Source organism: Suricata suricatta, chromosome 7, assembly GCF_006229205.1.
Source record: "Suricata suricatta isolate VVHF042 chromosome 7, meerkat_22Aug2017_6uvM2_HiC, whole genome shotgun sequence".
Taxonomy (NCBI): Eukaryota; Metazoa; Chordata; class Mammalia; order Carnivora; family Herpestidae; genus Suricata; species Suricata suricatta.
This window is the reverse complement of record NC_043706.1, coordinates 31,487,542-31,511,757: the sequence shown is the minus strand read 5'-3', so window position 1 is coordinate 31,511,757 and position 24,216 is coordinate 31,487,542. Positions and strand designations below refer to the sequence as shown.

The window sequence follows — 24,216 nt, the reverse complement described above, 5'->3', positions numbered from 1 at the left end:
CCGCAGCCCTGGGCCCGGGGACGCCATGCATATCCTTTGGGGCGGACAGGTTCGCTGTGGCCTTCCCCCCCCCACCCCGACAACAGAGGCCACGCAGAGGAGCTCAGGGACGCTCTGCAGTGCGGGCAGCCGGTGGGGCTCCAGTGAGGGCTGCCCCTTCCACAGGGCTCACGGCTCTCCCCCCGGGCAGTGTCCACACCTTGATCATCTGGGCCACGTAGCTCTCGGGCCCCGTGTAGTCCGTCTTGCTCTTGACCCGGACCAGCACGATGAAGTGCAGGTAGTTCCACATGTTGTGCTCGAACTTGATGTGCTCTTCAAAGGACACCGTCTTGTTATCAAACTTGTCTCTCTCCAGACCTGAGGGTGTGAAGGGTGAGGATGAAGCCATCAGGCTCCAAGAGCCACCTCGGGGCCACCAGGTGGAGTAGACACCTGCCTCTTAGAGCAGTGGGGGCATCTGTTACTGGGCTAAAAGGTCTGGTAAACCCGTGGGACAGCCCACCCTGGACTATTCAGGTCACTTCTATTTAAAGTACCAGCCTCTTTGCTGTGGAGATCCCGCCTTCCCAGAGCTGCGTCCCCCCCTGCCCACCCCCCCCCGCACCCCCGCCGCGGGCAGCTCAGCACCACGGCAGCCAGAATCCTGAGAACCCAGGAAGCAGGAATCATTGAGAAGGGATTTGTCCTGCAGGTGACACGTGCTCCTTAGCCTGTGGTGGACAGTGAGGGGACTTCACGCTGGGAGAGGGAAAAGCCCTGGACAAAGACCAGGGGGCTCTAGTGTCCTCCGCAAACTGAGAGGGCATAAAGGGGCCTCACCGCAGATGAAGCACGTGGTCTTGAGAATCTCTTCCTTCTTCTGCTTCTCACTGCGCAGATCAGCAAAGGTGTCGATGATCACCCCGAAGATGAGGTTCAGCACGATGATGATGACGATGAAGAAGAACAGGAGGTCGTAGACCACACGCGCTGGGAAGAGAGACTCCTGCAGCGGGGAGGCAGGGAGGCTGGGCCCAGTTCACCCAGGCAGGCCAGACTCAGGCAGGGGTCAGGGCCCTGACAGAGGAGACTTGGCCCTCCTCTGGCTCCCAGGGCCCTGAGGACGGCAGAGCAGACCCAGCCTCACTCCTCGAAGTGAGAACTACAACCACAAGCCCCTAGCGTGGCTTAGGAGACAGCAGACTCAGAAAGGATAGCCGCTAGGCCAGAGCCCTGTGATAGGAGTTTGGCGTGGGGCACTGGGGCTGCAGGTCGAGGCCTGTCTCTGCCCCTAATTTTGGGTTTGGGACAGAGCCGGCTCTGAACTCCTCAGCCCCACCCTCAGGACGCCTGGCCTCACGCAGTCTAGAAGCATCGTCTGACCTGGGAAGTTGCTTCGTGCTCCCATGCAACCAAGGACAGACTGGGTACTGGTAGGCCTGGCTGCCTAGTCAAATCCTGAGGTGCCCTCACGCACTCGGCATCCCCGCCCTGCCCTCCCCTGCCGCAGGCTGGGGCTCCGCCTCGAGGATGAAGCCAGTGCCGCCAGGGCTCCACCCGATGTCTGACTCACGCCTTCCCCAGCCTGGGCAAAGCTTGGCTGCCAAGGTCTTTCCTGAGAGCAACTACAGAGAGCTGGGGGGATGCGTGAACAGACCTTGGTGGAGAAGTTCAACCACCATGTCCCTGCACACTGATTCAGTGGCAAAGCAGGGAGACGGGGTACAAAGTAGGGGCCTGCAACATCACAGAAGGAAGGGGGCCAGGCAGCTCCCCCAGGCTGTGACCGTGACCCAAGGGCAGGACCTCTCGGTGGCCGACGTGGCCAGGGCTTGGGCCACATGGATTTGGGAGTGGGGCCGGGATGCTCACATCTTTGGAGGGCTTGCGAAGAATGTCGCCCACGCCGCCACCATTGCGCAGCCCGTGGTTCATGACGGTGACAATGCACATCAGCAGCGTGTCGCAGGCCCGCTCCGTGCTCTCCAGCTCTTCGCTCCCTGTAGGCGAAGTGCGTGCTCATACCCAGGCCAAGCGGCCTGCCTCTGCGCCCCTCTCCCAGGCACCCAGGACACACCAGCCTCACCTTCCAGGACCTCAGGCACTGAGACCCCTGAGTCACAGTCCAGCTTGTCCCCGCTGCATGTGCCCACAAATGTGGCAGCTCCATGTGGCATCCCCAGGGGGCTGGCTAGAAAGGACATGGATGAGGTCCCTAGGATGTCATTTCCTTGGCATGCCCCCCCACCCCCCGCATCACACCCTCCACGAAGCCTTCCCTGATCCTGTGAGCTCCCCACTCTGTCAGGCCGCAGGTGAAGGGCCTTCATGCCCCCGCCATGCACTAAGGGCAGGAAGGGAGGGTCTACACACCTGAGCGTAACACACAGGCAGCCCCTGTGAATACGGAGTTTAACACGACCGCCACGTCTGCAAGCAAGTGGCTCCTCAGGGAGCCAAAGACCAAGGCTCTCCCACCCCCTCAGTCTATCCCAGAGCACGGGAGGCAGACTGGAGTGAACTAGACCTTCTCCCCAATTCAGAACCCAGAAAGAGGAACAGAGGCAGGGGGCTTAGTGGGACAAACACTTCCAAGGTGCTGACATGGGTCACCTGTGCAGCCCCTCCCAGCCCCCACACCCGCCCCAGAGAGGAGCCACCAGACCTCCAGAGTGATTGCCAGGCAGCCGGTCAACCTCAAGGATGAAGTCATCCTTGAGGAAGAGGAAGCCAACAATGGAGAAGAGGTAGACCAGGATGAGGGCCAGCAGGGCGGTCAGCAGGATGGAGCGGCCATTGCGAGTCACACTCTTGATGACGTTGAACAGTGTCTCCTCCCGATAGATGAGGTCAAAGAGCTGTAGGGCATGGACAAGGCCTTGAGAGGCTGCAGACACCGCTGGATCCAAGGGTTGCCCAGCCCCCAGTGGTTTCCCAGGGGCTCCTCCAGGAGGGTCTGTGCTTGTGCAGGTGGAACCAGCCTAGTGGGCCTGTTGGGGAGGACGCTCAGAGACACCTGGGGTTCTAAGGCCATGGGAAGGGAGTGGCCCAGTAGAAGGTGTGAGGGCTGAATGGGCAAGCAAACACCACCCACGGGGGCAGAATGATGGCTGGCTCTGAAAGTGTGCTTGCTACACGCCAGGACACATCCTATGTAATCTGTGTGCGTTGGCTCATTTCAACCTCACCATCATTCTCGAAGGTAGATGCTGCTAATTATCCTCATTTTACAGATACAGAAGGAGAGGCATGGGACAGTTCAGAAACTTGCCCCAAATCACAGAGCTTGTATACAATGGCCACACTGGGATGCAAACCCAGGTAGTCTGGGTCCAGAGTCCATGCTTAAAACCACTACAAGACAGGGAAGATGGGCCACATGGGGGCCAGGAGTGCCCACAGGGCCCTGAAGGCTAGGCTGGGGCCAGGAAGAGGAGGACTCTGGAAGTCTAGCTCTGCCAGCCCACCAGCAAGAAGACAGGACAGAGAGACTGGCGCTGGGGACCCACTAGCAACTTGAGGGAAGCCCCGACCACCCCCACCCCATGCCCCTGCCAGCCCCAGCCCCCCACAGGCTCACCAGGATGCTGTAGAAGAGCTCGTGGACAAAGAGGCCCAGGACACTAGTCAGGATGTAGCCCACGTGGTAGAGGAACTCCATGTCCATGACCATGGCCTTATAGCCCCGGATGAAGGTTCCGCGGTTGCCCACAAAGCTCACCACAAACACAATCTTATTGGTCAGCTGGGGACAGGTAGAAGGCATGAGCATCAGGGCCCCGCTGCCCACCCTGAATCCCCACTCCCTGCTGCCGTGCCCACCCAGTGACCAGCTCAGAGGCCAGCCCTTCCGTGGAGTGGATCAGAGCTGGTCCTGCTCCACCTGGCAGGCTCAGCGTTGATGAAAATGCCCCCAGAAACATAGCTGGACTCCTGGGATAGAACAGGGGAGAAGCCCCATGGGCCCCTGGCTCCAGGAAGAAAGTGAGATACAGGTAGAGAGGATGGAGTCAGACCAATCAGATCAACCTTGACCTCTATTTGGTAAGTCAGGAAAAGGTGTCTCCCCCTACCTTGCTCTGGACACTTGATTTCCAGCCGTCAGGAATTGTCATAATATACAAATCTTTAATGTCTATAGTACAAATAGAGACTCTGGGCAGTGCCCAACTAACACCATGTACACAGCGGCCTTGCGGCTGGTGCCCCAAAGTGGCTCCTGGCTGGCTATCTCTGAGTGCCAGTTGCCCCAGGCTGTCCCGGGAGACAGTGGAGACATAGAATGGTCACAACGGGTCGGGGGGGAAGGGGGGTTTTAACAAGCTTGAGCCCAACACAGGGACAAGGTGGTTAGGGCAGAGCAGTGGCTGCTGGGAGGCAGCAGGCCAGCCCGACGTCCAAGGGTGCCATGAGCCCCGGGGGTGGCCTGGGGTGACAGCTTCCTCTGGCACTCACGTTGAGGGCGCCCAGGATGTTGAGTGTGGGCCCAATGCCCAGGTAGTAGATGGAGCGCAGGATGAGCGCCACAATGAGGGGCCGGATGCTGTAGCGCTTGGTGAATAGGGCCGCGATGGAGAAGCAGATGAGGATCCAGAACAGCAGAGAGATGAGTGGAGACCCCAGCACACCTGGGGGCCAGAGTGCAGGGGTGAGCACTGGTCACTCAAGCCCACCACAGCCCCAACAGACCCCAAGAAGCCACCTCCTCCCCAAAACCTTCCCTCTTAAATTCTTGGTCACGTGGTATTTGGGCCTCCCTGCACCACCACACCTGCACGTCTGGGCATAAGGCCGGAGAGGCCCTATCCCAGCTGCTGCGACCATATCTGGCCTCTGGCTCGTGCATGAGCGTGCTCATGTGTGTGCCGTGTGTGTGAGAGAGATGTGTCCTGTCTCTGGAGGTCAAGGACCCTGTCATCCCGCTGGACCACATCTGTCTCTCCCCATGATGGAGTGCAGAGCCCCGAAAGCAGTGCAGGGGTGCTTCCCCCGCACCCTGCCAAGGTTCCGCCCGAACCCAGGGAGGAGGCACAGTGGTCTCCAGGGCCACAGTCGGCCAGCTTTGGGTCCCCACCTGTGGACGCGCCCTCCATGTAGGGGTAGAAGAAGGCGATGATGATGTTGATGAAAACTGCCAGGTTGAAGGAAATGCTGCCCCACAGGGTCATTCGGCGGGAGAACCAGTAGATCAGCGGCATGCCTGGGGGCGGTGGGGGTGGGGTCCCTGGTTAACACTGTCCACCCGGGCCCCGCCCTGCCCCCAGCGTCTGCTCAGGCTGCAGGCCCCGCTTTGGGAGGGAAACATGCCTGGGGTCCTCCTGGGGTGGGGCAGGGTGGGCAGATAAGGGGGGTCACCAGGGGGCCGTGCCCTCCCGCCCCAACGGGGTCCTCACTGCGGAGCTTGCGCTGCCACTCCATTTCGTTGTGCAGGAAGGAGGACTGGTCGAAGAAGTCGCTCACTTTGCTGCCCTGCTCATCCTGCTCCGTGGTGGTGAAGAGCCGGTGCTTGGTCTCCTCCGTCAGGAACTGGCAGATGCCAGGCACCGGGAACACGATCTGCTCCATGCTGCGGTCCTGTCGCACGATCTGGGTGCACACGGGCCCTTGGTCACGCCTGGCCACAGCCCCTAAGGGCTGAGTTCACAGGCCCTCACTCACCTTGCCCCTACTGCCCCAGGGCCGTACCTCTATCTGGGAGGTGTGGTTCTCGTAGTAGGCCAGGGGGTCCTCCTCCTCCTCTTGTGCTGGCGCTGAGGACTTGAGCATCTGGGACAGCTGCTTGTTGTTGAGGCTGAGCTGGGGGCAGAGGGGCCGCTGAGGTCAGGCCCCAAAGCTTCCCGCAGCTAGGCCTGACACCACAGCCCTACCTGCTCCAGGTCCCCCAGGCCAGACCCAGCCTAGCCCAAGTAGGATGCAGCCCCAGAGAAAGAGGCCGTAAGGGAGGAGAGCCTGTCGAAACAATCCTATTGAACCATCAGTGCCCTCAGCTCCAGCTCCAGGCTTCCAGACACACCCCAGACCCACCCCACAGTCCCGCTCCCACTTCTACCTGTAGGTTTCACCCCGGGCCACCAGTCTGGCTCCTCCTGCCCTGAGCCCGGGCCCCCCATCCTAGCTCTTTACTCAGGTTCAGGCCATGCCCTCCGGGTCCCAAAAGGTCCAGAGTTCCTGGCCGTGCCCTGGATCTTCTCGTATGGATCTTCTCGTATTCCGAAGGGGCCCTCAGATCTCGGCTGTGCCCTCATCCCCACCCTCAGTTCCTCAATTCCTAGTCTCACCCCCCAGATACCAACCCAACCAATCTCTCATCCAGCCACGCCCCCAGATGTAAGCCCCGCCCCACATGCAGCCTCGCCCCCGTGGCCCCACCATAGAAGAGATGCCCTCTGCCTCCTCCTCTTGGATGCGCTTCACTGGCCTGAGCAGGTGCTGCAGCTGCTTGTTGTGCCTGGAGAGCTGGGGGAGAGGGTGGTGCAGTGTCACTGGGCCTGGACGCTGGGGTGGGGGGTGTGACCGCCGGGGGCGGGGCCAGGGGTGGGGCTGGTACCTGCAGCGCCAGGATGTAGATGTTGTGGCCCACTTCCCGTGGGCTCACCTCAGAGTTCTCACGCTCCTCCTCCTGCTGATAGGCTTTCTTGATGACGTCCACCTGGTAGGGCGGGGCTGTTTGAATGCCATCTTCCTCTCGAGTAGGGACTCCCCTGTTCCCCCGACACGCCCCCCAGGCACAACTTCCCACCTGACCCCTGGGCCCAGCCTCACCAGCTCCTGGGGCCGCAGGCTGATGAGGATTCGCTCAGCGTTTTCACTGTCGTGCCGGCTCTCCATCAGAGCCAGGAGCAGCTTGGAGGCATTGTCCTGCGGAGAGGGGGACAGGCCACAGTCTGAGAGCCCCCACCTCACCCCCCCAACGACCTCTCCCACTGGTTACTTCATAATAGCCTCTCCTGGCCTGCAAGATGGGCCGTGGCCTTCCCATCCCCGCTGTCCCCCAGGACTTGCTGAGAAGTGTCCTGCAAATCCAGCCCACCCTCTACCTGCCTTCACCTCCAGCCTGTGGCAAGCACACACAATCCCCCAGAAAGCAGACACCCACGTGGGAGGCCCTCAGATGAACCCAGAGTGTACATCCGACACGCTTGCTCACACATTCACATATGCGTATAAACATGTACCTACGAAACATGCCAGCATACCCCAGGACCCACACTCAACATACATCAACGTGTATTTGTACACACACATCACAGGCACACTCATGCGGCCTGCCCCGGGCCCCACCTTAAGCTGCAGCACCAGATCCATACGGTATTTGCACAGGGGACTGATGTCATTGAGAATCAGGGCTGTGATGATGTCTATGCCATTGGACTCGTGTGTCACGATGCAGGTCTGGCAGGAGGCAGTGGGGGACACAGGGCCCAGGCCCCTCAGCACTGTGGCACCCCGGAGGCGCAGCATCTCCCCTGCCCACCCTGTGCCCCCCACACACACCTCCATACTCCCCCTCGGCTGCTCCTGGTTCTCATGGTGGCTTACCTGGTTTTCGTGGCAGGGGCCCTGGCAGTACTCAGTGAGGGTCTCCAGGGTCTGGATGACAAGGCCCACATTGTCCTCATTGATGTAAAGCCCCAGCAGCCCCAGGCCACCGGTGGTGCTGCCGCACATGATGTCCAGGAACTGTAGTGTCTCACACACCACGTTGTAGTTGGTCTTGTTGTTCTGGGAGCGCAGGAAGTTCTGCAGAGCACAGAAGGGTGGGCATGACACCGCTTCCGCTGGGAGGCAGAGGCCTGCCTCAGGACCATGACCCTGAGCGCCACAGGGCATGGCCGCCAGCCATAGGGCAGCCACGCGCAGGCAGATGGGGAGGGGCGGGGCAGGCCTCACCTGCAGGTCTCGGTTGTGGTTCTCACACAGCAGCTGCAGAAAGCGCAGGATGGGCTGCATGATGAGCACGGATGTGCCCATCTCGTTGCTCTGCACGCGCTCGCCCACCTCGTGCCCACGGCGCAGGCTGGGGCCCAGCGAATAGCGGGATGGGGAGCCTGGCAGCGAGAAGGAAGCCACTCGGCCTGCAGGGTGAGGCCACGTAAGGCTTGGGGCTGCCAGAAGTAACCAGACCCTGTGTTCCCACCCACAGGCCCCTGCCTGCAGATCTCACAGGTGACCACCCTCACCCTGAAGCCTCTGACGCTGGCCCAGCACCCGCATCCTGGACTGATGTGACCCCTGACCTTTGGTGGTGGGGTCTGCCGGCTCTCGGTCCTCACGTGGCTGGCTGCCCAGGTCATTCATGTTGACGGCCACCGTGGACTTGGTCTCCTGCTGGGCCCGCTTCATGCGGTCGTGCAGCACCTTGAAGAAGCGCTCTGACTTCTTGTCGCTTGTCATCAGGTTGTAGAAGGATTTCTGGGGGTGGACGGTAAGATGGGGGGCAGCCTCAGCACTGCACCTGGCTCTGAGCAGCCCCTGGTGGGTCCCTGGAGGGCTCTATCCTGTGCTGCAGGGACAAGCCCCTGCAGGACCACAGACAAACCCCTAGACTTGCCCTGGGACTGCGGCTGGGGCAGGGGCCGTCAGGACCGTGGAGGTGGAGGGGAAGGGTCCGTATCTGCTGTCACTGGGATGCTAGAGGCCCACACTAGCCTCCTCACCCCCATCTGCATCTGCCCTCCATCTGCTCCCCACACAGCAGCAGAGACGTGCCTCGGAAGTCTAAGTCTTGCCTCTCCTCTGCCTGGAACGCTGCAGTGGCCCCATCTCACCCACAGGAAAAGCCACACCTCACAGCGCCCGAGAGGCCACATGACGGCCTGCCACCCCTCTGACCCCAGGGCCCATCACTCTCCACTCCTCTGCCCTCTCCAGCTGCACCAGACACTTCTGCCTCATGGCCTTTGCACCTGCTGCCTGCTCCCCCAGGACAGCGCTCGCCTGTCCACGTGCTTACCTCTGGGTCCTTGCTCCAACGTTCCCCTTTCCCTGACGCTTCCCTGCTCCCTGCCCCAGCACTCCCTAGGCCCCCCACCTCCATCATCTCTGTCCAACATGCTCTCCGTATTAGGGGGGTGTTATGGTTACTGGCTGTTGTCCTCACTAGGATACAGGAGCAAGGGAACATGGATGCTGTCTTACTTGTTCACTACTGAATCCTCAGTGCCTAGAACACTGACAGGCCTGGAAGGCACTCCGGGCAGACTTACTGAAACAGTGCACAAATGAATGAATGGGGACAAAGCAATCAGAGGGGGTTTTTCAGAGGAGGCAGTACTTTAGTTGGGCCCCAAAGGCTGAGGAGGATGTTGAAGAAGAGGGAAGAAAGCCCAAGCTGAGGCCAAGAGGCAGGAACAATGGATGTGATGTGGGCAGCCTGAGGCCTGGCTCGAACAGGATGGTCGGCATGGATAGAAAAGAGGCCACACGATACGGGGGCAGTTATGGGAGGTGGGACCCCTCCCACGGGTGGCCAGACTCGTGCTGGCCAGCAGCACCTAGCTCTGCAGCCATGCCCTGGCACACCACACCTCCTCCTAGAAGGTGCCACCCAGGACCTCCCCCAACTCCACACCTGGATCTCGGTGTTGCCACCATCCAGCAGGCGGATGGCCAGGCCGATGCTCTCCTGGAAGATCTTCTCATTCTTGGTGCTGGTGATAAGGTCGCACACCAGCTTGGTGGCCCCCTCCTTGTCCAGCCGGCACTGGGTGGCCGCAATTGCTGACCAGTCTTGGTCCAGGCCTGAAGTTGGGGAGCCCGCTTAAGGGGAGCCAGTGAAACAGGGGAGCAGTAGGCAGGGCCCAGGGCCTAGGCAAATGGGTCACCCTGAGGCACAGCCAGGGGCAGGTGGTACTGACCAGTGCTCATGGGGTCCAGAAGGTCCCCCCGCGAGCTGGACTTCCGGTTCTGGAGGTAGTTTTGTAGCAGCATCTTGCGCAGCTGATTGCCCTGGAAGAAAGGAAGGGCCCACGAGGGCACGTTTCACCCTCTAAACACTGGCCGGCCAGTCCTGGCCCCGAGCCCCCAGCACCCTTGGCCGGACCTACATGACGTCCAGCTCGCCTGGGGGCCACTCACCCGGTCCCCGTACTTGGCCTTCTTGAGCAGCATTTGCTGCAGGGTCCTCAGCACCTTGATGCACAGCTTCTCCTCTGACTCCATGAGGTCCTTGGTGTGCTGGATCAGCCTGGCCAGTGAGGAAGCAGGGACGCGTGGCGCGGCCTCTGATGCCTGCCTCCAGCCACCTCCCCCGCCCCGTGCCGGCCAGGGACACACGAGGCCCCCTGACCCCGTGGGCTGCCCAGCCCCCGCAGGGCCCTTCCCTATCCCAGGCTGCCTTGCACCCTCCTCCCCGCCCCCAGCCGGGCTGCCATCGCACTCACTTGGACAGGAAGCCCCCACTCTCGCAGCGCTGGTAGGCCTCACTGCCCTCCAGGAAGAGCAGCTCAGGCCAGTGCAGGACGTCCACCAGCACGGACAGCTCGGCCTGTACCAGTGGCCTCAGCCGCTCCTCCAGGGCCGTGATGATGTCCTGGAGCGGGCACGACACAGTCACCACCAGGCCAGGCGCAGCTCATCCAGGCCCAAGAGATGAGCGAGGCCTGACTGCCATTCCCCAAACCCTAGCCCCAGGGGGCCCCACGGGTTCCTCCGAGCCGTCTGAGGGCCCACCCTGAACAATGCGGGATGCTGTCTGCTCAGAGCCGCTGGCTGGGAGCCGCCAGTCCTGCCTTTTCACCCAGCCCCTCATCTAGCTGTGTGACCTGGGCAAACCCCTCACCCTCACCCTCTCTGGCCTCGGTCTCCCGCCACGTGGGGATGGCAAGAAGTATGTGTAGGTAGATAATGTGTTGCATAAACAGGAAGGGACTCTAAGGACAGAGTTGTCCTGACCCCCTTTGTGAGCACCAACCCCACTAGCAGATGCCTGGGTTCTCCTGGCTTCCCCTGGAAGGACGCCCCTCAATGCCCAGCAGGGGACTCCCTCCTGGGGAGCGCAGGTAGCACAGGAAGGGCACTTCCCTGGAACATGCCCTTCCAAAGCAGCTCTCAGGGCAGGCACCAGGCAGCTCCACACCCACCTGCAGCTTCTCGATGATGTTCTTGTAGTCCCACTGGTTGGCGGTGGGCATGACACGGGGGAAGGCCCGCGTGGCCGCCTTGTAGTTGGAGGCACTGCGCTGGGCTGCTGCGCAGCTGGAGCCGCTGCTGAGCAGCGAGCTGATGTGCGCGTCCAAGTCCATGGGCAGTGAGATGGCCCGGCCTTTGGCTAGGGGAGAGTGGAGGAGGTGCTGGAGGGCAGGTGGGGGCTCAGCCCGCCAGAGGGGCCAGGCTCGGGCGGCTGTACCAGGGGACAGGATGCACTAACCGAACTTCTGGGGGACACATTGGCCCCCACTTGGACTGAGGTGCCCTCTTCCCCTTTTGGGGTAAAATGAAGGAGTTTCTGGGGTGCCTAAGTGGCTCAGTCAGTTAAGCATCCGATTTCAGCTCAGGTCATGGTGTCACTGCTCGTGGGTTCGAGCCCCACGTCAGGTTCTGTGCTGACAGCTCAGAGCCTGGAGCCTGCTTCGAATTCTGTATCTCCCTCTCTCTGCCCCTCCCCTGCTCGCACTCTGTCTCTCAAAAATGAATAAATGTTAAAAAAATAAAAAAAATAAAAAAGAAGGGGTTTCTGCCTCTTTGATTCTACCCTGGCTCCGCCCTGGCCCCTCCCCTTCTCACCCCGCCTTCTCTCTCCCCTTTCCCAGAGCTCCCTAACGCCCTGCAGGCCTCCCTTCTGCCTGAAACCATTTGCAAGCCCGGGAAACTTTGGTTGGGGGTGTCTCCCCAGCAATCTTCTCCTCTGGGCAACTGACTCAAAGGAGAAAAGAGCTTCTCTCCATTGCTAAGATGCTAGTTAGACACCAGGAAGGACTTACTGAGAACTACCTGGGAGCAGATGACAAGCAAGCTTAGGAATAACAGGTTTATTTTGAGGGCAGGCGTCCCTGTGGCGAAGGAAGGGGAGGGGTGGCTGGAGCTAGCCAGTGCCCCTGGCACACTCACCCACCATGGCGAGGGTCCGGATGCAAGCCTCCACGGAGCCTTTGTGCTGCTGCTGCAGCCACGGACACTCGAGCAGCCGTGTGGTGGACTGCAGCAGCTGCACCACGATTGTCTGGTGTGTCTACAAGAGGCAACACACCTACTGCTACAGCCTGACCCACCCTCCACCCTGGGCAGCCCCAGGCCCAGTGACTAGAGTCCACTAAGTATGGGCATGATAGAGGAACAAGGCCTCCAATAGATACCATGTGTCTTTGTGCCAACTGGAAAAAGGTACCCCCTTTCCTCTCAGCAGTGCACAACCTGCCCAACTGTACGTGGCAGCCCTGTGAGAACTCCCTGAGGTCTAGACCTGGGGCTTCTAGTCCTATGGCTGGGCTTTTCCTTCCTTTAAAAAAATGTTTTAATAGATTAATATTGTGGAAAGGTGATATATTTACATGGTTCAAAACCCAAAGTATGCTATGAAAAGGGATACTTTGAGAAGCGTCACCCCACCCTTGACCCCATCAGCCCCATTCTCCCACACTCTGCCCTGGGGCTCATGAGAGGTGGGGAAAACTGATGCAATTACCCATAGTCCCAAAGCGGTCCCAACGCCCAAACATATGTGTGTCAAAACTGAACCACCCTTGCTGAAAGACTAGGACCCACTCCACCCTCAGTTCATCCATGGGTTGCCCGTCTCTTGGTCACTTGTGTGTCCATCCATCTCTTGGTCACTTGATTTAGGTATTGTCACAGGCTCCCTCCTCCAGGGAACCTGCCTCTCCTTCCTTCAAGAGGCTCTGGACTATGACATCTGGGAATCTGGGACTCGACTGAGGGGCCATGACTCTCCCAGTGGCTTCGCTAGTCAGAGTCTGTCTGCTGATACAGGTAAGTCAGACTCCAGAAGGCTGGCTACTTCCTAGGGGCACCTGATCAACTAAGCCACACACCAAAGATCTCTGTGCATCGGACCTTCTGGATTACTGCTCTGGCTCTACTGGCCATTGAGGCAGGCATGACCATCTTGTCTTCAGGGAGGAAGTGCTGCCTGCTGCCCCCTGCCACCCTGGGATCCGTCCTACCTAGTGAATTTATGAATTCCCATTCTAGGGTACCACCCTCACTGTAATTTCTGACCCACAGAAATTACAGAAGAATAAACATTTGTTGTGTTAAACTGCTCGGGTTTGGGGTGATTTGTTACACAGCATATGTAATTAGCACACTTGTATATGTCCTCCTGCTATGTCTTTGTGTACCACGAGCAAACAGCAATACAGGTACACAGAAGCTGTGCGGGCAGGAGCAGCTCACCTGCAGGGAGGTGCTGTTCTCAGAGAAGGGAGAGCTGAAGAAGGCGTTGACGGTGTCCAGCACGACGGTCAGCACGTACTTCTCCAGGGTGGGGTCGGCCAGGAGCTTCTCCCGCTTACTGCAGACCTGGGGCAGGAGAGACAGAGATGCCTGGGGGACCCCACCACTCCCACCCCCTCCCCAGAAGGCTGCTGGGGCTCCCAACCACAACCCTGGCCAGCACAGGGCACCCACAAGCCCACGCCTGCCCCCCTGGGGACAGACCCGAGCCATGTCCAGTGTGAAGCTCTCAAAGAGTGTCCAGATGTGGTTGCTGGTGTAGATCTCCTTCATCTCCACCTCTGTGTCCACATAGCAGTGATTCACGAAGTTCACGTAGGCCATTTTCACCTGTGCAGCCAGGAGCAAGGTCAGGGGTGCTGGCAAGACCGCCGGCCCGGACTCTCCCACTTCTGCACTCCACCAATTCTCCCTGGATCTCCCCATTGGTCCTCTCCCACACCCCTCCCACTCGCCCCCATGTCTGCCACCCCTCCACTTTCCTTACCAGCCTCTTCCTGCCCCGCCATCACAAGGCTGCCTCGGTCTGGCTCTACCCTCTCCCCCGGCCATCCCCACCCACCCAGCCACCTCTCCCAGTCCCCAGAGGACCTCAGTGATGCAGTCCTCGTGTGTCACCACAGACACCACGTCCTCCAGGGGCAGCAGGGAGGTGCACTTGATCTCTGTGTAGACGTTCTTGCCCTCGGCGCAGGCAGCCAGCAAGTCCACCAGGGAGATGTGATACATGAGGGGGCTGTGGTCCTCCACGCCATCCCGGGCGGCCTTCATCATGTCCAGCAGGTGCGCCAGTGAGGCCTTGTCATTGTAGAACACGACCACATCGTCACCTGCGTTGGTCAGCTGTGGGCAAGAGAGGTGCCCCATCAGACTCCCCCAGTCCAGCAGGCCCTGGGTCTACCTGACAGAGATTGGGACCTGGACATCAGCCCTCACCTAACATTCAGGCAAACCCTCCCCTGCCTGGCCCTCGGGGCCTCTGCCATCAGGGCTGAATCCTAGACCCAGAAAGTTCCCCCTCCTCTCCTAAGGAAAGAAGTCCCACTCAGGCTTGTTCCAGAGGTGATTCCTCCAGGGAGCCCTTGCAAATCCCACCCCTGACTGGCTCACCCTGCCCCCCAACTCCCCAGCGCTCCCACAGTGTGTAATTTAAAGCCTCAGAGCACATGCTGCGTCCTCTCGTGTCAGCAATTATGTTATTCACAGTAATATAATAACAGCAATTAATAATTCACACGGCACAGCCCTCCCAGCTCAGGGCATCTCGTTTATCAGGCCCCTCATCTCACTTCACAGGCTCCTTCCTCCCCTGCCCCCACGCCATGCGGTAAGAGGCCCCAGGGCAGAATCCCTGTCTGTTCCAGATTTAGACTCAGCCCTCAACCCTCCACGCCTTCAGGTAAACAGGCCCACTGAGTACCCACAACGTGCCAGATGCGGGGCCCAGGCACGAAGGACGTGGCCCGCCCCGAGCTCACACGCAACTGCTTCCCCTACGTGCCCAGAACAGGTGCTTCGTGACTTTCAAGTGCATGGTAATCGAAGGCTAAACGAAGGAAGGAGGCTTTGAGCTCCTTCAGGGCTGTTATCTGGGTTCCACGAGGCCAGCCTTTGTGACCTTAGCTATCCCCACTCTGTCCAGCACCCTCGCCGTTCCTCTCGCGCCCCGCTCGCTGCCTGGCTCCTCCAGCCCAGGGTCCCGCCTCCTGAGTGCTCCCCCTCTAGGCCTCCACCTGAGTTCCTGTGCGGCCCCCGGCCCCGTGCTCACCTCCGTCATGATCATGTCCTGGCACTTCTTGACGTACTTGCCCTCGGCCTTGATGACGGTGTGCAGGAAGTCCAGGTACTGCACGTGGCGCCCGTGCGTGGCCAGCAGGTGCACGAAGTGCTGCAGCACGGGCTCGCTGATCTCAGAGCACAGCTGGTAGTTGTTCAGGAAGATGTGCTGCATGGTCTCCGCCTCCAGGAGCTGGGGGGAGGGCATCTGTCAGAAAGGGGGCCCGCACCCCACTCCAGCCAGCCACCTCCACCCAGCGCGCTTACCCCGGGGGTGAGGAAGAGGTGCAGGTGCTTGTGCAGCAGGGCCTGGTTGCCAGGGTTCCCCGCGCAGAACTTCTGCAGGAACTGGTGCGTGTACCGCAGGATCTCCATCATCTTGGCATCGCCCTGGGCACAGAGTGGGGAGGAGCGAGGTGAGACCCGGCCTGCTGCCTGAGCTCCCCCGGGGGTGGGGGCAGGTCAGGGCTTGGGGCTGGGACCACAGGGAGGCCAGGCTCAAGGTGAAAGCTGGGCCTCCAGGTCAGGACGAGGAAACGTGTGAGGGGCTGAGGGTCGGCGGCTGAGGGGAGCGAGGCTGAGGGGTCAGGGTTAGGTGAACACTGGGATGGTGTCAGGCTCAAGAGTCAGCATGAGGCTTGAGACAGATCAAGATCAAGGTCAGTCAAGGGGAGGCCTGGGTGCTCAAAGGTTGAAATGAGGCTAAATCTGAAGTCAGGGACAGGTCAGGCTAGGAAGCCAGAGTGAAGCCAGGGTGTGGCACCAAAGTCAGGGGTCAGTACAAGGCCTGTGTTGACATCAGGAGTCAAGGGGAGGCTGGGGTCACGTGGATCAAGATAAGGGAAGGACGGTCAAAAGGTCACAATGAAGCTGAGATTATCCAGCCAGAGAGGGAAACAGAAGCCGGGGTCATGGTCAGAATCTGGATGAGGCTGGGTTAGGTTAGCATCCAGGGTTAGCGTGTGGATTGGGTTAGATTGGAGCTCAGGGCGAAGCTGGCCTGGGGAACCAGAGACCACCTTGTCATAGGGGATCTGCAGCAGGTCCAGCATGACCTTGTGGGCGTCCATGTTCTTGAGCAGCCTCTGCTGCTTCTTCCTCATCTGCTCCCCGACGCCGCACATCTTGTTCAGCCGCTCCAGGATCTGGGGTGGGGGGTCGGGGAGTGAGCCCAGGGCCCCCTCCCTCCTCCTCAAGTTTCCCCTCCACCCAGGGCCCCACTCAGGCTGGTCGGAGTCCCCTGCCAACCCCAGCCAAGCCCCAGCTCACACTGGGGACAGGAAGCGGGAAGGAGGCTGCGGTCACGGAGTCAGATCACCACAACAAGGCCACAAGCACTAAAAACCCAATCCCACCCATAAAAGTAAATAGAACAATATGACTGTGAAATGGAATTTCATTAAATTCCTTCAGCTTTAAAATACGGCCATCTGGACCTTAGCAGGGCTGTTTTTAACACACAGGAAAAGCCAGAAGACGTCTATTTTGAGGACCAGTGGCCGGCAGAGTGGGGAGGCAGGAAAGGCCAGGACCCAGAACCTCCAGGGGGTCCCCGGGGCCCCCGGCCACTCACGCCCTTGACGATCTGGTAGTTCTCACTGCTCTTCTCCCCAGGTGGGTGCAGAAAGCCCTCCTCATCTGTGGGCCGCTGAGGACACAGGGAATGGAGGGTCAGGCAGGCCCAGCCCTCACTGGGAGCCCTGTCCCCCCGTCCTCACCACGACCTCACACACCTGCTTCTTGTCTTTGGCAGCACCTGCCTCCACCTCCTCGCCCTTGCTGCTGCCCTTCTTGTCGACCCACAGCTCCGACTTCTCGACCATGGTTCGCAGCCGGTCAAGCTCTGACTTGATCACCTTATAGTTCTCCACATCCTGAGCTGAGATCAGCAGCTGCACCTGAAGGTTGAAGACGGGCCTGCCTGGTGAGATGGGCGCCCAGGTCCACTGCCTCGCAGAGAACCCCAGTGCCTGCCCCGTTGCAGGCCTCTCGTCCTGGCATCTCCATTCCACCTCTGTTCCTACTCAATGTTTATGGCCCTGGCATAGTCCACTGCCTCCAGGAAGCCTTCCCTGATAGCCAAAGGCCTCCCTGAACTCGTTGGCATGAGCTGCCCCATCACCTGGCTTCAGCGACTCATTGACTTGTGCTGCGAAGGCCTGTCGCTTGGTCACTCGGAGCCCAAACAGGTCAGGGCAAAGCACACTGGCATCACTGAATTCTGGCTGAAAGAGGGCTCTGAACGTTGGCTCCCACTTCACTTGCTCCGGCCAGTGGGTAAGGAGGGAAAGCTGGGCCTCAACATCCCTCTCTATAAACCCGGGAATGAGAGTAGTAACTGTGCTGCCGGGGCTGCTGCAAGAACTCCGTTAACGCGAGGCCAAGGCTCCGAACCTGGCATACCCCCACCGAATGCCAGTCCCATCTCCCGGGGAGCTGTCAAGGCCACACGGCATCGCGAGAACACAACCAGTCACCTCAGTGAGAGCTGACTGCCTGCCAGGCGTGATCTGAAGCACTTAGCAAACGTGCACATGGTATATAGTTTGTAAACTGTGAAGTGCCGTCCACATCATAAAATGTGACAGGCCTTGAGTCAGGCTGAGAGGTAATAAGGACAGCCAAGACTTGGCCTTCACCTTTAAGGAGCTCAGCAAGGCCGAGAACCCCAAACAGGCACCTTGAGCGTGCCCTGAGCTGTGTGCATCTATGTCACGGTTGACCCCCCGTGCCCAGCACAGGCCAACGTCAGGCCGGCGCACCTGCCTGTCGGTGCCGGGGTCAGGTGACCCTCCACCCCCTCTCCCAGGGCAAGGAGGCTCAGACAGGAGTGGCACCTGCTTGAAGGTGTGCATGGCCTCCTGGCGCTGGCTGAAATGCTTGAAGAGCAGCTGCAGGGCCCCTGAGACCAGCGGCGCGTAGTCGTGCATGGTGAGGTGGATGAGCACGCGCAGGAACATGCGGCCGCCCTCGTCGTCCACCTCCAGCATGCTGCTGGTCTTCCTGCAGCACGACCGGGGCGCAGGGTCGGCCCACGAGCTCCCCGCCGGCCAAAGGGAAAAGCGTGCTCCCCGCCACCCCTCGGCAGATGCAGCGCCTGGTGCGATACTTGCTAAAAATAGTGATGCTGTCTCCCCAATTGGTAACAGCCACTGCCCTGAGCTCCCGGAGTGACCCCCGTGTTCCCTTTGATCAAGCAACTGAAGCAGGGACTCTTCCCACAGGACCCACGGACAACCCCCAGGGAGTCACGGAGATTAGCCAGGGCCATGGACAGAGGGTGGGCAAAATCCACGGCTTCGGCTTTACCAACCTCTAACTAAAAATGCAGCATCTCCTTCAGTGAGAAAACATTAGCAGTGCCTGTGATTCGGTCACCACAACAAATCACAGGTGTGATCACAGCACCTTACGGTTGTTAATGGAAATCGCAAAACGCCACTGGCGTCCATCGCCACTTCGAAATCGTGGTACTAATGACAGTCCTGGCACAGCCTGTCATTTAATGTGTTAATAAAAAGGCCTGTACCTAACTGGAACGTCCAATTTAGTTTCTTCAATATTTTGATAACTGTATCTCAAAGCACTAGCCTTCCTTGGTAATTTGTGCACTTTATTTCAGGAATTTAAAATGCCATTCTGAGCAGGGGTCCAAGGGCTTCACTACATGCCAAGAGTGTGGCATGGAAATGGTTAAGAGCCCCCAACCCCCAGGACGAGCCCTCCCCACTCCAGCCCTCTGTGCATCGGGCTGTCCCTCCCACCTCCCCCTGCTCCCCTCCAGCTACCCAGCCCAAGTCCCGATACACAAACAGAAGCATAACAGCCCTGAGTCAGGGCAGGGGAATGACCAAGATGACACTAAGGTCCACCCAGCCCCTGTATCACTGGGGCTGGGGAGGCCTGAGAGGGCAAATGCACAAAGCCAAGGAGAGCCCCCACCCCAGAGTCCGGTGAAGGGCTGCGGGGTGGAGGGGGGGGTGTGGATGACCCAGGAGGAGGGGCCAGCACCAGGAACCCAGCCTTGGAGACCCCCAGAGGGGGGTTCTCATACCTGTGTCAGCATCCCCCACCCAACCACACACACAACCTCCCACCTCAAGCCTGGCCTCACCCTACTCCAAACATGGCCTCTGCTTGCTCCCCAATGCGATCCAGGTTCATGTTGGCAGCTGTGGGGAGCAAGAGTGGGCGAATGGGGGCAGGTAGCAGGTCCATGCCCAAGAAAGATGGGGGTCACGGGGTGAGGGAGCAAGGCGGTGCCCAAACCACCGCATTCCCTGCACTGGATGGGGGGCAGCCCTGCCTGCATGCTCCTTCTCAGAGCAGCCCCACTGCCCGGCAGGGGTGAGCAGGGTCTGGGCTGGGCATCAGGAGACCTGGGTCCTGACTGGTTCAGCCTCTGATTGCCTCTGCAAGTCCCTGCCCCTCTATGGGCCTCAGTTGCTCCATTTGGGAAATGGAGAGAATGGTCTCTGCCCTTGCCTCTCACCATGGCAGTTAAATGAGATATTAGGGAGGAAAGGCCCTCACAGGTTGGGGAAACAGAGGCAGGGCCGTGGATACCTCACCCCGTGGTATCCCCCAGCCTCCCACCCCACTGATGTGTACCCCTGGGTGAGTCACATGGCCTCAGCCTGAAGGCAGGGGAAGGCAGGGGTGGGGAAGGTGGGGCGGGGCGCACTCACTGGTAGAGTCAAAGGCCGGGGCTGTGCCGTCGGCCCCACTGTCCTGCATAGGAAACACCTCCACAAACTCCTTCTTGAAGACGGACAGCAGGTAGGAGATGCGGTAATCCAGGCGGACGTTGAGGATGAACTGGAGAAGTGGGGAGGGATGGGGTGAGGATTGGACTGAGGTCGTGAGGCCAATCGTGCCCCGGGAGGGGGTACCCTGAATGAGTTCTAACACTCAGGGGTCTCAGCATAGATTTTCCAATGCTCCAGCACACCACAACCTAAAAAATCAAGACTCGTCTGCCCAGGGAGGTCCAGGGTGCCGTCTCCTCCGCTCCTGCCCCAGTGATGATGGATGACACCTCCTCTCAAAATTAGGCAGAGATCACCCCCCCTCCCAGATCCCCACCCACTCAGCCCCTCCTTCCCATCCAAGATACTGACAGGAAAGAGAACAAGTTCCCCAAGCGCACTCTCACCCTCCTATCTTGCTCTGCCCGGGGCTGGGGGCAGGTGGGTGGAGAACTGAAGACCGAGGGGGGGCAGGAGAGGCCACTGTGGGACGGGGGGTGAGGACACAAGTTTTGAGGACACCCTTGACTGGCCTTATCCTTATGGGGCACAGACCTTGTGGCCATACCCCAGGATGCAGATCTGGAAGCCCTTAGCCCCTAGATGAATCAGAATCCCCCTCCTCTGCACTCCCTCCTCTGACTCCCCTGACCAGGCCCTGCCTAGACTGGGTCCCCATGCTGGTCACTGTATTACCCTTCCCATCCTCTGCTGATAGTGAGGCCAAATCAAGCATCCTTGGCACTCCTTGGGATCCTACCAGCCCCTTCTCCAAGTACTGCTAGGGGGTCTCAGACAAGACTCAGAACAGGAAAGACTGTGTCTGCCTCACCGGGAAACAGGCTCTCAAAGCTCTAGCTGGGTTTCAACATCTCTGTACGATGGCAGGAAAGTCCCCTCCCCCCTTTCCTTTCCTCGTCTGTACAGTGGAAGGACGGAGCCGAGCTATAGTGCACACCAGAATCACCTGGGGGGCCTGTCACAGCATAGACCATGGTCCTGCCTCAGGGGCTCCTGATCCATAGGTCTGGGGTAGGGCCCGAGAACATGCATTTCTGAGTTCCCAGGTGAGGCTGACAAGGCTGGCCTAAGGACCACACTCAACCACTGGGCTACCCAGCAGATCACCGTGGAGCTCTCCACTACTGGATCCTATAACCTGAGGGGGAGCTCACCCCACCCCCTCCTGTCCCAGGCCCCCCTCTCCTCCCACCACCATCCTGGCCCAGCAACCTGCAATATTTCCAGGATCTTAAGCTTGGTCTCCATCACCACGATGTCTTCGTTGTCCTCGAACTTGCTTCGGTCCAGCGGCTCAGTGGCAGCAGCGCCCGCAGGCAGGCTGGGGCCGCCAAAGACAGACTGCTTCCGGCTCAGCACCATGGTGGACATCATGTGGCCCACACCCTGGATGGACCGTCGCACGTTCTTGCCTGCAGAGTGGGAAGTGCACGGGAATCACAGGGATGCACAGCAGGACCCCTCGGTCTGATTCTGGTTCTGTCAGCTGCAGGGCTAACCCAGAAAGGCTTCCTGGGGGAGATGAGCTTTAAGCCAAATCTGGGTGAAGAAGGGATGGGCAGGGCAAAGGTGGCCATCTGACAACAGATGGCAGGGCTGCTCTCCCCCACCTCCCCTGTCTGACAGGGAGCACCTCAGGCACCGCCTGTGTCTCCCCTCCTCTCTCATTATCTCCACTCAAGACCAAGACATGTAAGAAGGCAATGCCCTCAGGCCCTGGGGTGTCCACAGAGCCTGGACAGGGGCCCCTCTGGTCCAGTAGAGGCCAGGAAGCAGGCTGCACAGGGGGCTGATTAGAGAGGACTTCCGGCACTAGGAGATGGAGGAAAGCCAGGGGTGGGGGTGGGGGGGAGGGGCTGGCCACAGAGCCTCACCGCCTGAGTCATCATAGGCCTGCAGCATGGCCGGGGGCCCCTGCACGCAGTCGATGATGCCCAGCAGAGTGCGAGTGAGCCGCAGCAGCTCACTGAAGCTGTAGAAGCCAAAGTAGATGAGATTGTGCGCCAGGCTGACCACCTGCGGGGGAAGGAGGCAGGGCCGAGATGAGTCGGGCGGGGCCCCGCAAAGGGCGGAGCCAGCGCAGGAAAGTAGGGCTAAGTGAATGTAATGAGGCCTCAGGGTGTGATGAAGTTCCTGAGAAAAGGCAGGACCTTGGACCTCTAGGAGCCTGAACACAGCCGACCCTAGTGCCCTAGTGGGCTAATGAGGAAGTGAGGCCTACAAGGTGGGGTGGGGGTGGGAGGAGGATAGGGCGGAAATGCAGGAAAAAGTGGGGGCTCCTCACAGGCACCTGTGACCCAGGTAGGGATGAAGGGGTGAGTGGACCAGGGAAGAGACCCACTGGTCCATGCAGTCTCCCTGAACTGGCTGGGGCACAGAGGGAAGGCGGGTTGTGTAGCCCCCAACACACCCCCGGGGGCAACTGAGGCCTAGGGAGGAGGCCAACCGGAGCCCCACGGAGCACCAGCCCCCTCCTGCCCCCTGCCCGGCCAACCTCGAAGGTAAGCTTATTCTTCTCCTCGTTGGCAAAGGGCACGGCCTCGCTGACCACGTTGTTGAGGTAGTCCTCCACGAAGTCCATGGTGCTGGCAAACTTGTTCTTCTTGTCGTCTCGAGAGGCGTTCAGGTTGGAATCATAGCTGGGGGCGGAGGCCGTGGGGCATGAGGGTCCGTGAGATCCTCCCGCCCCAGCCTCGCTCGCCTGGCCCACCCTCCCCTACCCATCTCACTCCTTGATGGTGATGGCTGTGGGGATCTCAGTCCAGAGGCGGGCGAACTTGACCGGCGTGACCAGCTCTTGGGGGTCCCTGTCCACGTGCACGTGCAGCATCAGGTGGCAGAAGGAGGCGCGCAGGTCAAAGGGCAGCATTTCGTCTGCCATGCACAGGAAGATGAGGTCGACGCCCAGCTGCTGGGAGATCTCGTCGATGGCCAGGTACTGGCGGTCCAGGCACATGCGGGCAAAGAGCTTCAGCTGGTACCTGCAGGGGGGCAGGGCGGAGGGTGAGGACACGGCAGGCAGGGGCCAGCAAGGGCTACTAGCACTTGGACCTGGGCTGCTTGAGAACTTGGGAAAGCGGCAAAGGGACTTAGGTCAAAGCAGGCACCCGCCCACATCACAGGAAGGACACAATTCTGAGTGAGCAAGGTAAAAGGGAAAACAGCCTGGAGTTTTGCAGATTTGCAGCTCTCCCCTTCCTGGGGGGGCAGGAAAGGGGAGGAAAGGAGGAAAGCACTTTCTGGCTCAGCCGACCCAGGTCTCTACGGGGAAGAGGGCTGACTGAGCGATGGGCTGGGGAGGAAGGAGAGGGAAGTGCAGTAGGGGGACCAGCCTGGGCAGAGTCCGAGATGGGATAGCTACAGAAACAATGGCTGCAGGCGGCACCAGCTCTCACCGGACAGCACACCCTCGGCTTCCTGCTCAGAGCCCTGTGTCACCTGCCCTGGGCCCTGGCGCCAGACGGCCTGGGTCTGAACCATGGCCCACCACTAAGGATGTGTGAGCTTGGGCAAGTTCTTTTACCTCCTGCACCATCTCTCCAACTTCGAGGGTGACAGAAGTCACAGGGTTACAGTGGGGCTTCAGTGAATGGCCAGGTGCAACACTTCGAACAGCGCCTGGTATGTGGCCCGCATTTGAAACGTGCCATCCAGTAATCTTATTTTCTAAACAAATATGCTCGCCGAAGGGTCTGGGTTTCTTTCAGGCCCTGTCACTGTGCTGAGCTCTTTAGCTACACAGTTGCCATCACTGGGCCTCCCTGGGGAAGCTGCTGGGGCTCACCCCCGAGCAGGGACTGGCTGGAGGCCTTCGGAGAAGGGTCAAGGGCACGGGCAGCGCCGAAGCAGGGGAAGGAGCGGGGCCGACGCACCTGTAATAGCTGAGCACGTTCTCGTCGTGGGCATTGCCGGCCCGCGCCTCCTGGGCCAGCTGCCTCACGCTCTTCTCATGGTGCTCGTTGTTCTTGTCGGTCCACGTGAGCCACACCTCCTCCTCTGAGTACTCGATGGTCAGGTACTCGTGGGACTGGGCCATCTCCTTCACCGGCCGCAGCCTGCAGACCAGGGCCACCTGTCACAGGGAGCCGGTGGGGCCGGGGCCCGACTCCATGCCCAGCCACACGAACCCCTCCTGGAGCCTGGCTGAGTGCCAGCTCAGACAACTTCCTCAGGCCATGAGCTTCTCAAGGACAGAGGATCTGGCTCTAGAATGAACATGGACAGAGCCCAAGCTCCCAGGAGGCTGAGGAGCAGGGAAGGGCAGAGCCCTGGGTAC

At 60.0% G+C, this 24,216-nt stretch overlaps 1 protein-coding gene across 4 annotated transcripts in view; it reads right to left on the bottom strand.

The window, feature by feature from the left end:
• The window catches only part of ITPR3 (inositol 1,4,5-trisphosphate receptor type 3), a 65,056-nt gene that overhangs the window by 2,564 nt on the left and 38,276 nt on the right, over window positions 1-24,216 (bottom strand). For 3 of the 4 annotated variants that reach the window (XM_029943703.1, XM_029943704.1, XM_029943705.1), the window contains exons 18-56: window positions 23,813-23,995; window positions 22,670-22,921; window positions 22,435-22,579; window positions 21,815-21,956; window positions 21,153-21,352; window positions 19,860-19,989; window positions 19,286-19,343; window positions 18,009-18,174; window positions 16,905-17,069; window positions 16,745-16,819; window positions 16,191-16,316; window positions 15,439-15,561; window positions 15,164-15,364; window positions 13,987-14,238; window positions 13,600-13,725; window positions 13,336-13,461; window positions 12,031-12,151; window positions 11,064-11,251; window positions 10,365-10,513; window positions 10,060-10,168; window positions 9,840-9,930; window positions 9,554-9,723; window positions 8,220-8,394; window positions 7,873-8,057; window positions 7,522-7,722; window positions 7,264-7,374; window positions 6,745-6,840; window positions 6,530-6,631; window positions 6,352-6,438; window positions 5,668-5,778; window positions 5,376-5,568; window positions 5,057-5,182; window positions 4,438-4,610; window positions 3,563-3,727; window positions 2,648-2,840; window positions 2,069-2,173; window positions 1,855-1,982; window positions 823-988; window positions 200-360 (exon numbers count right to left, since the gene is read on the bottom strand). In XM_029943703.1, coding sequence (XP_029799563.1) covers window positions 200-360; window positions 823-988; window positions 1,855-1,982; window positions 2,069-2,173; window positions 2,648-2,840; window positions 3,563-3,727; window positions 4,438-4,610; window positions 5,057-5,182; window positions 5,376-5,568; window positions 5,668-5,778; window positions 6,352-6,438; window positions 6,530-6,631; window positions 6,745-6,840; window positions 7,264-7,374; window positions 7,522-7,722; window positions 7,873-8,057; window positions 8,220-8,394; window positions 9,554-9,723; window positions 9,840-9,930; window positions 10,060-10,168; window positions 10,365-10,513; window positions 11,064-11,251; window positions 12,031-12,151; window positions 13,336-13,461; window positions 13,600-13,725; window positions 13,987-14,238; window positions 15,164-15,364; window positions 15,439-15,561; window positions 16,191-16,316; window positions 16,745-16,819; window positions 16,905-17,069; window positions 18,009-18,174; window positions 19,286-19,343; window positions 19,860-19,989; window positions 21,153-21,352; window positions 21,815-21,956; window positions 22,435-22,579; window positions 22,670-22,921; window positions 23,813-23,995 — 5,776 coding nt within the window. Of the gene's footprint in view, window positions 1-199; window positions 361-822; window positions 1,011-1,854; window positions 1,983-2,068; window positions 2,174-2,647; window positions 2,841-3,562; window positions 3,728-4,437; window positions 4,611-5,056; window positions 5,183-5,375; window positions 5,569-5,667; window positions 5,779-6,351; window positions 6,439-6,529; window positions 6,632-6,744; window positions 6,841-7,263; window positions 7,375-7,521; window positions 7,723-7,872; window positions 8,058-8,219; window positions 8,395-9,553; window positions 9,724-9,839; window positions 9,931-10,059; window positions 10,169-10,364; window positions 10,514-11,063; window positions 11,252-12,030; window positions 12,152-13,335; window positions 13,462-13,599; window positions 13,726-13,986; window positions 14,239-15,163; window positions 15,365-15,438; window positions 15,562-16,190; window positions 16,317-16,744; window positions 16,820-16,904; window positions 17,070-18,008; window positions 18,175-19,285; window positions 19,344-19,859; window positions 19,990-21,152; window positions 21,353-21,814; window positions 21,957-22,434; window positions 22,580-22,669; window positions 22,922-23,812; window positions 23,996-24,216 lie in introns of those variants that run through there. The other variant, XR_003910491.1, reaches the window with a different exon arrangement.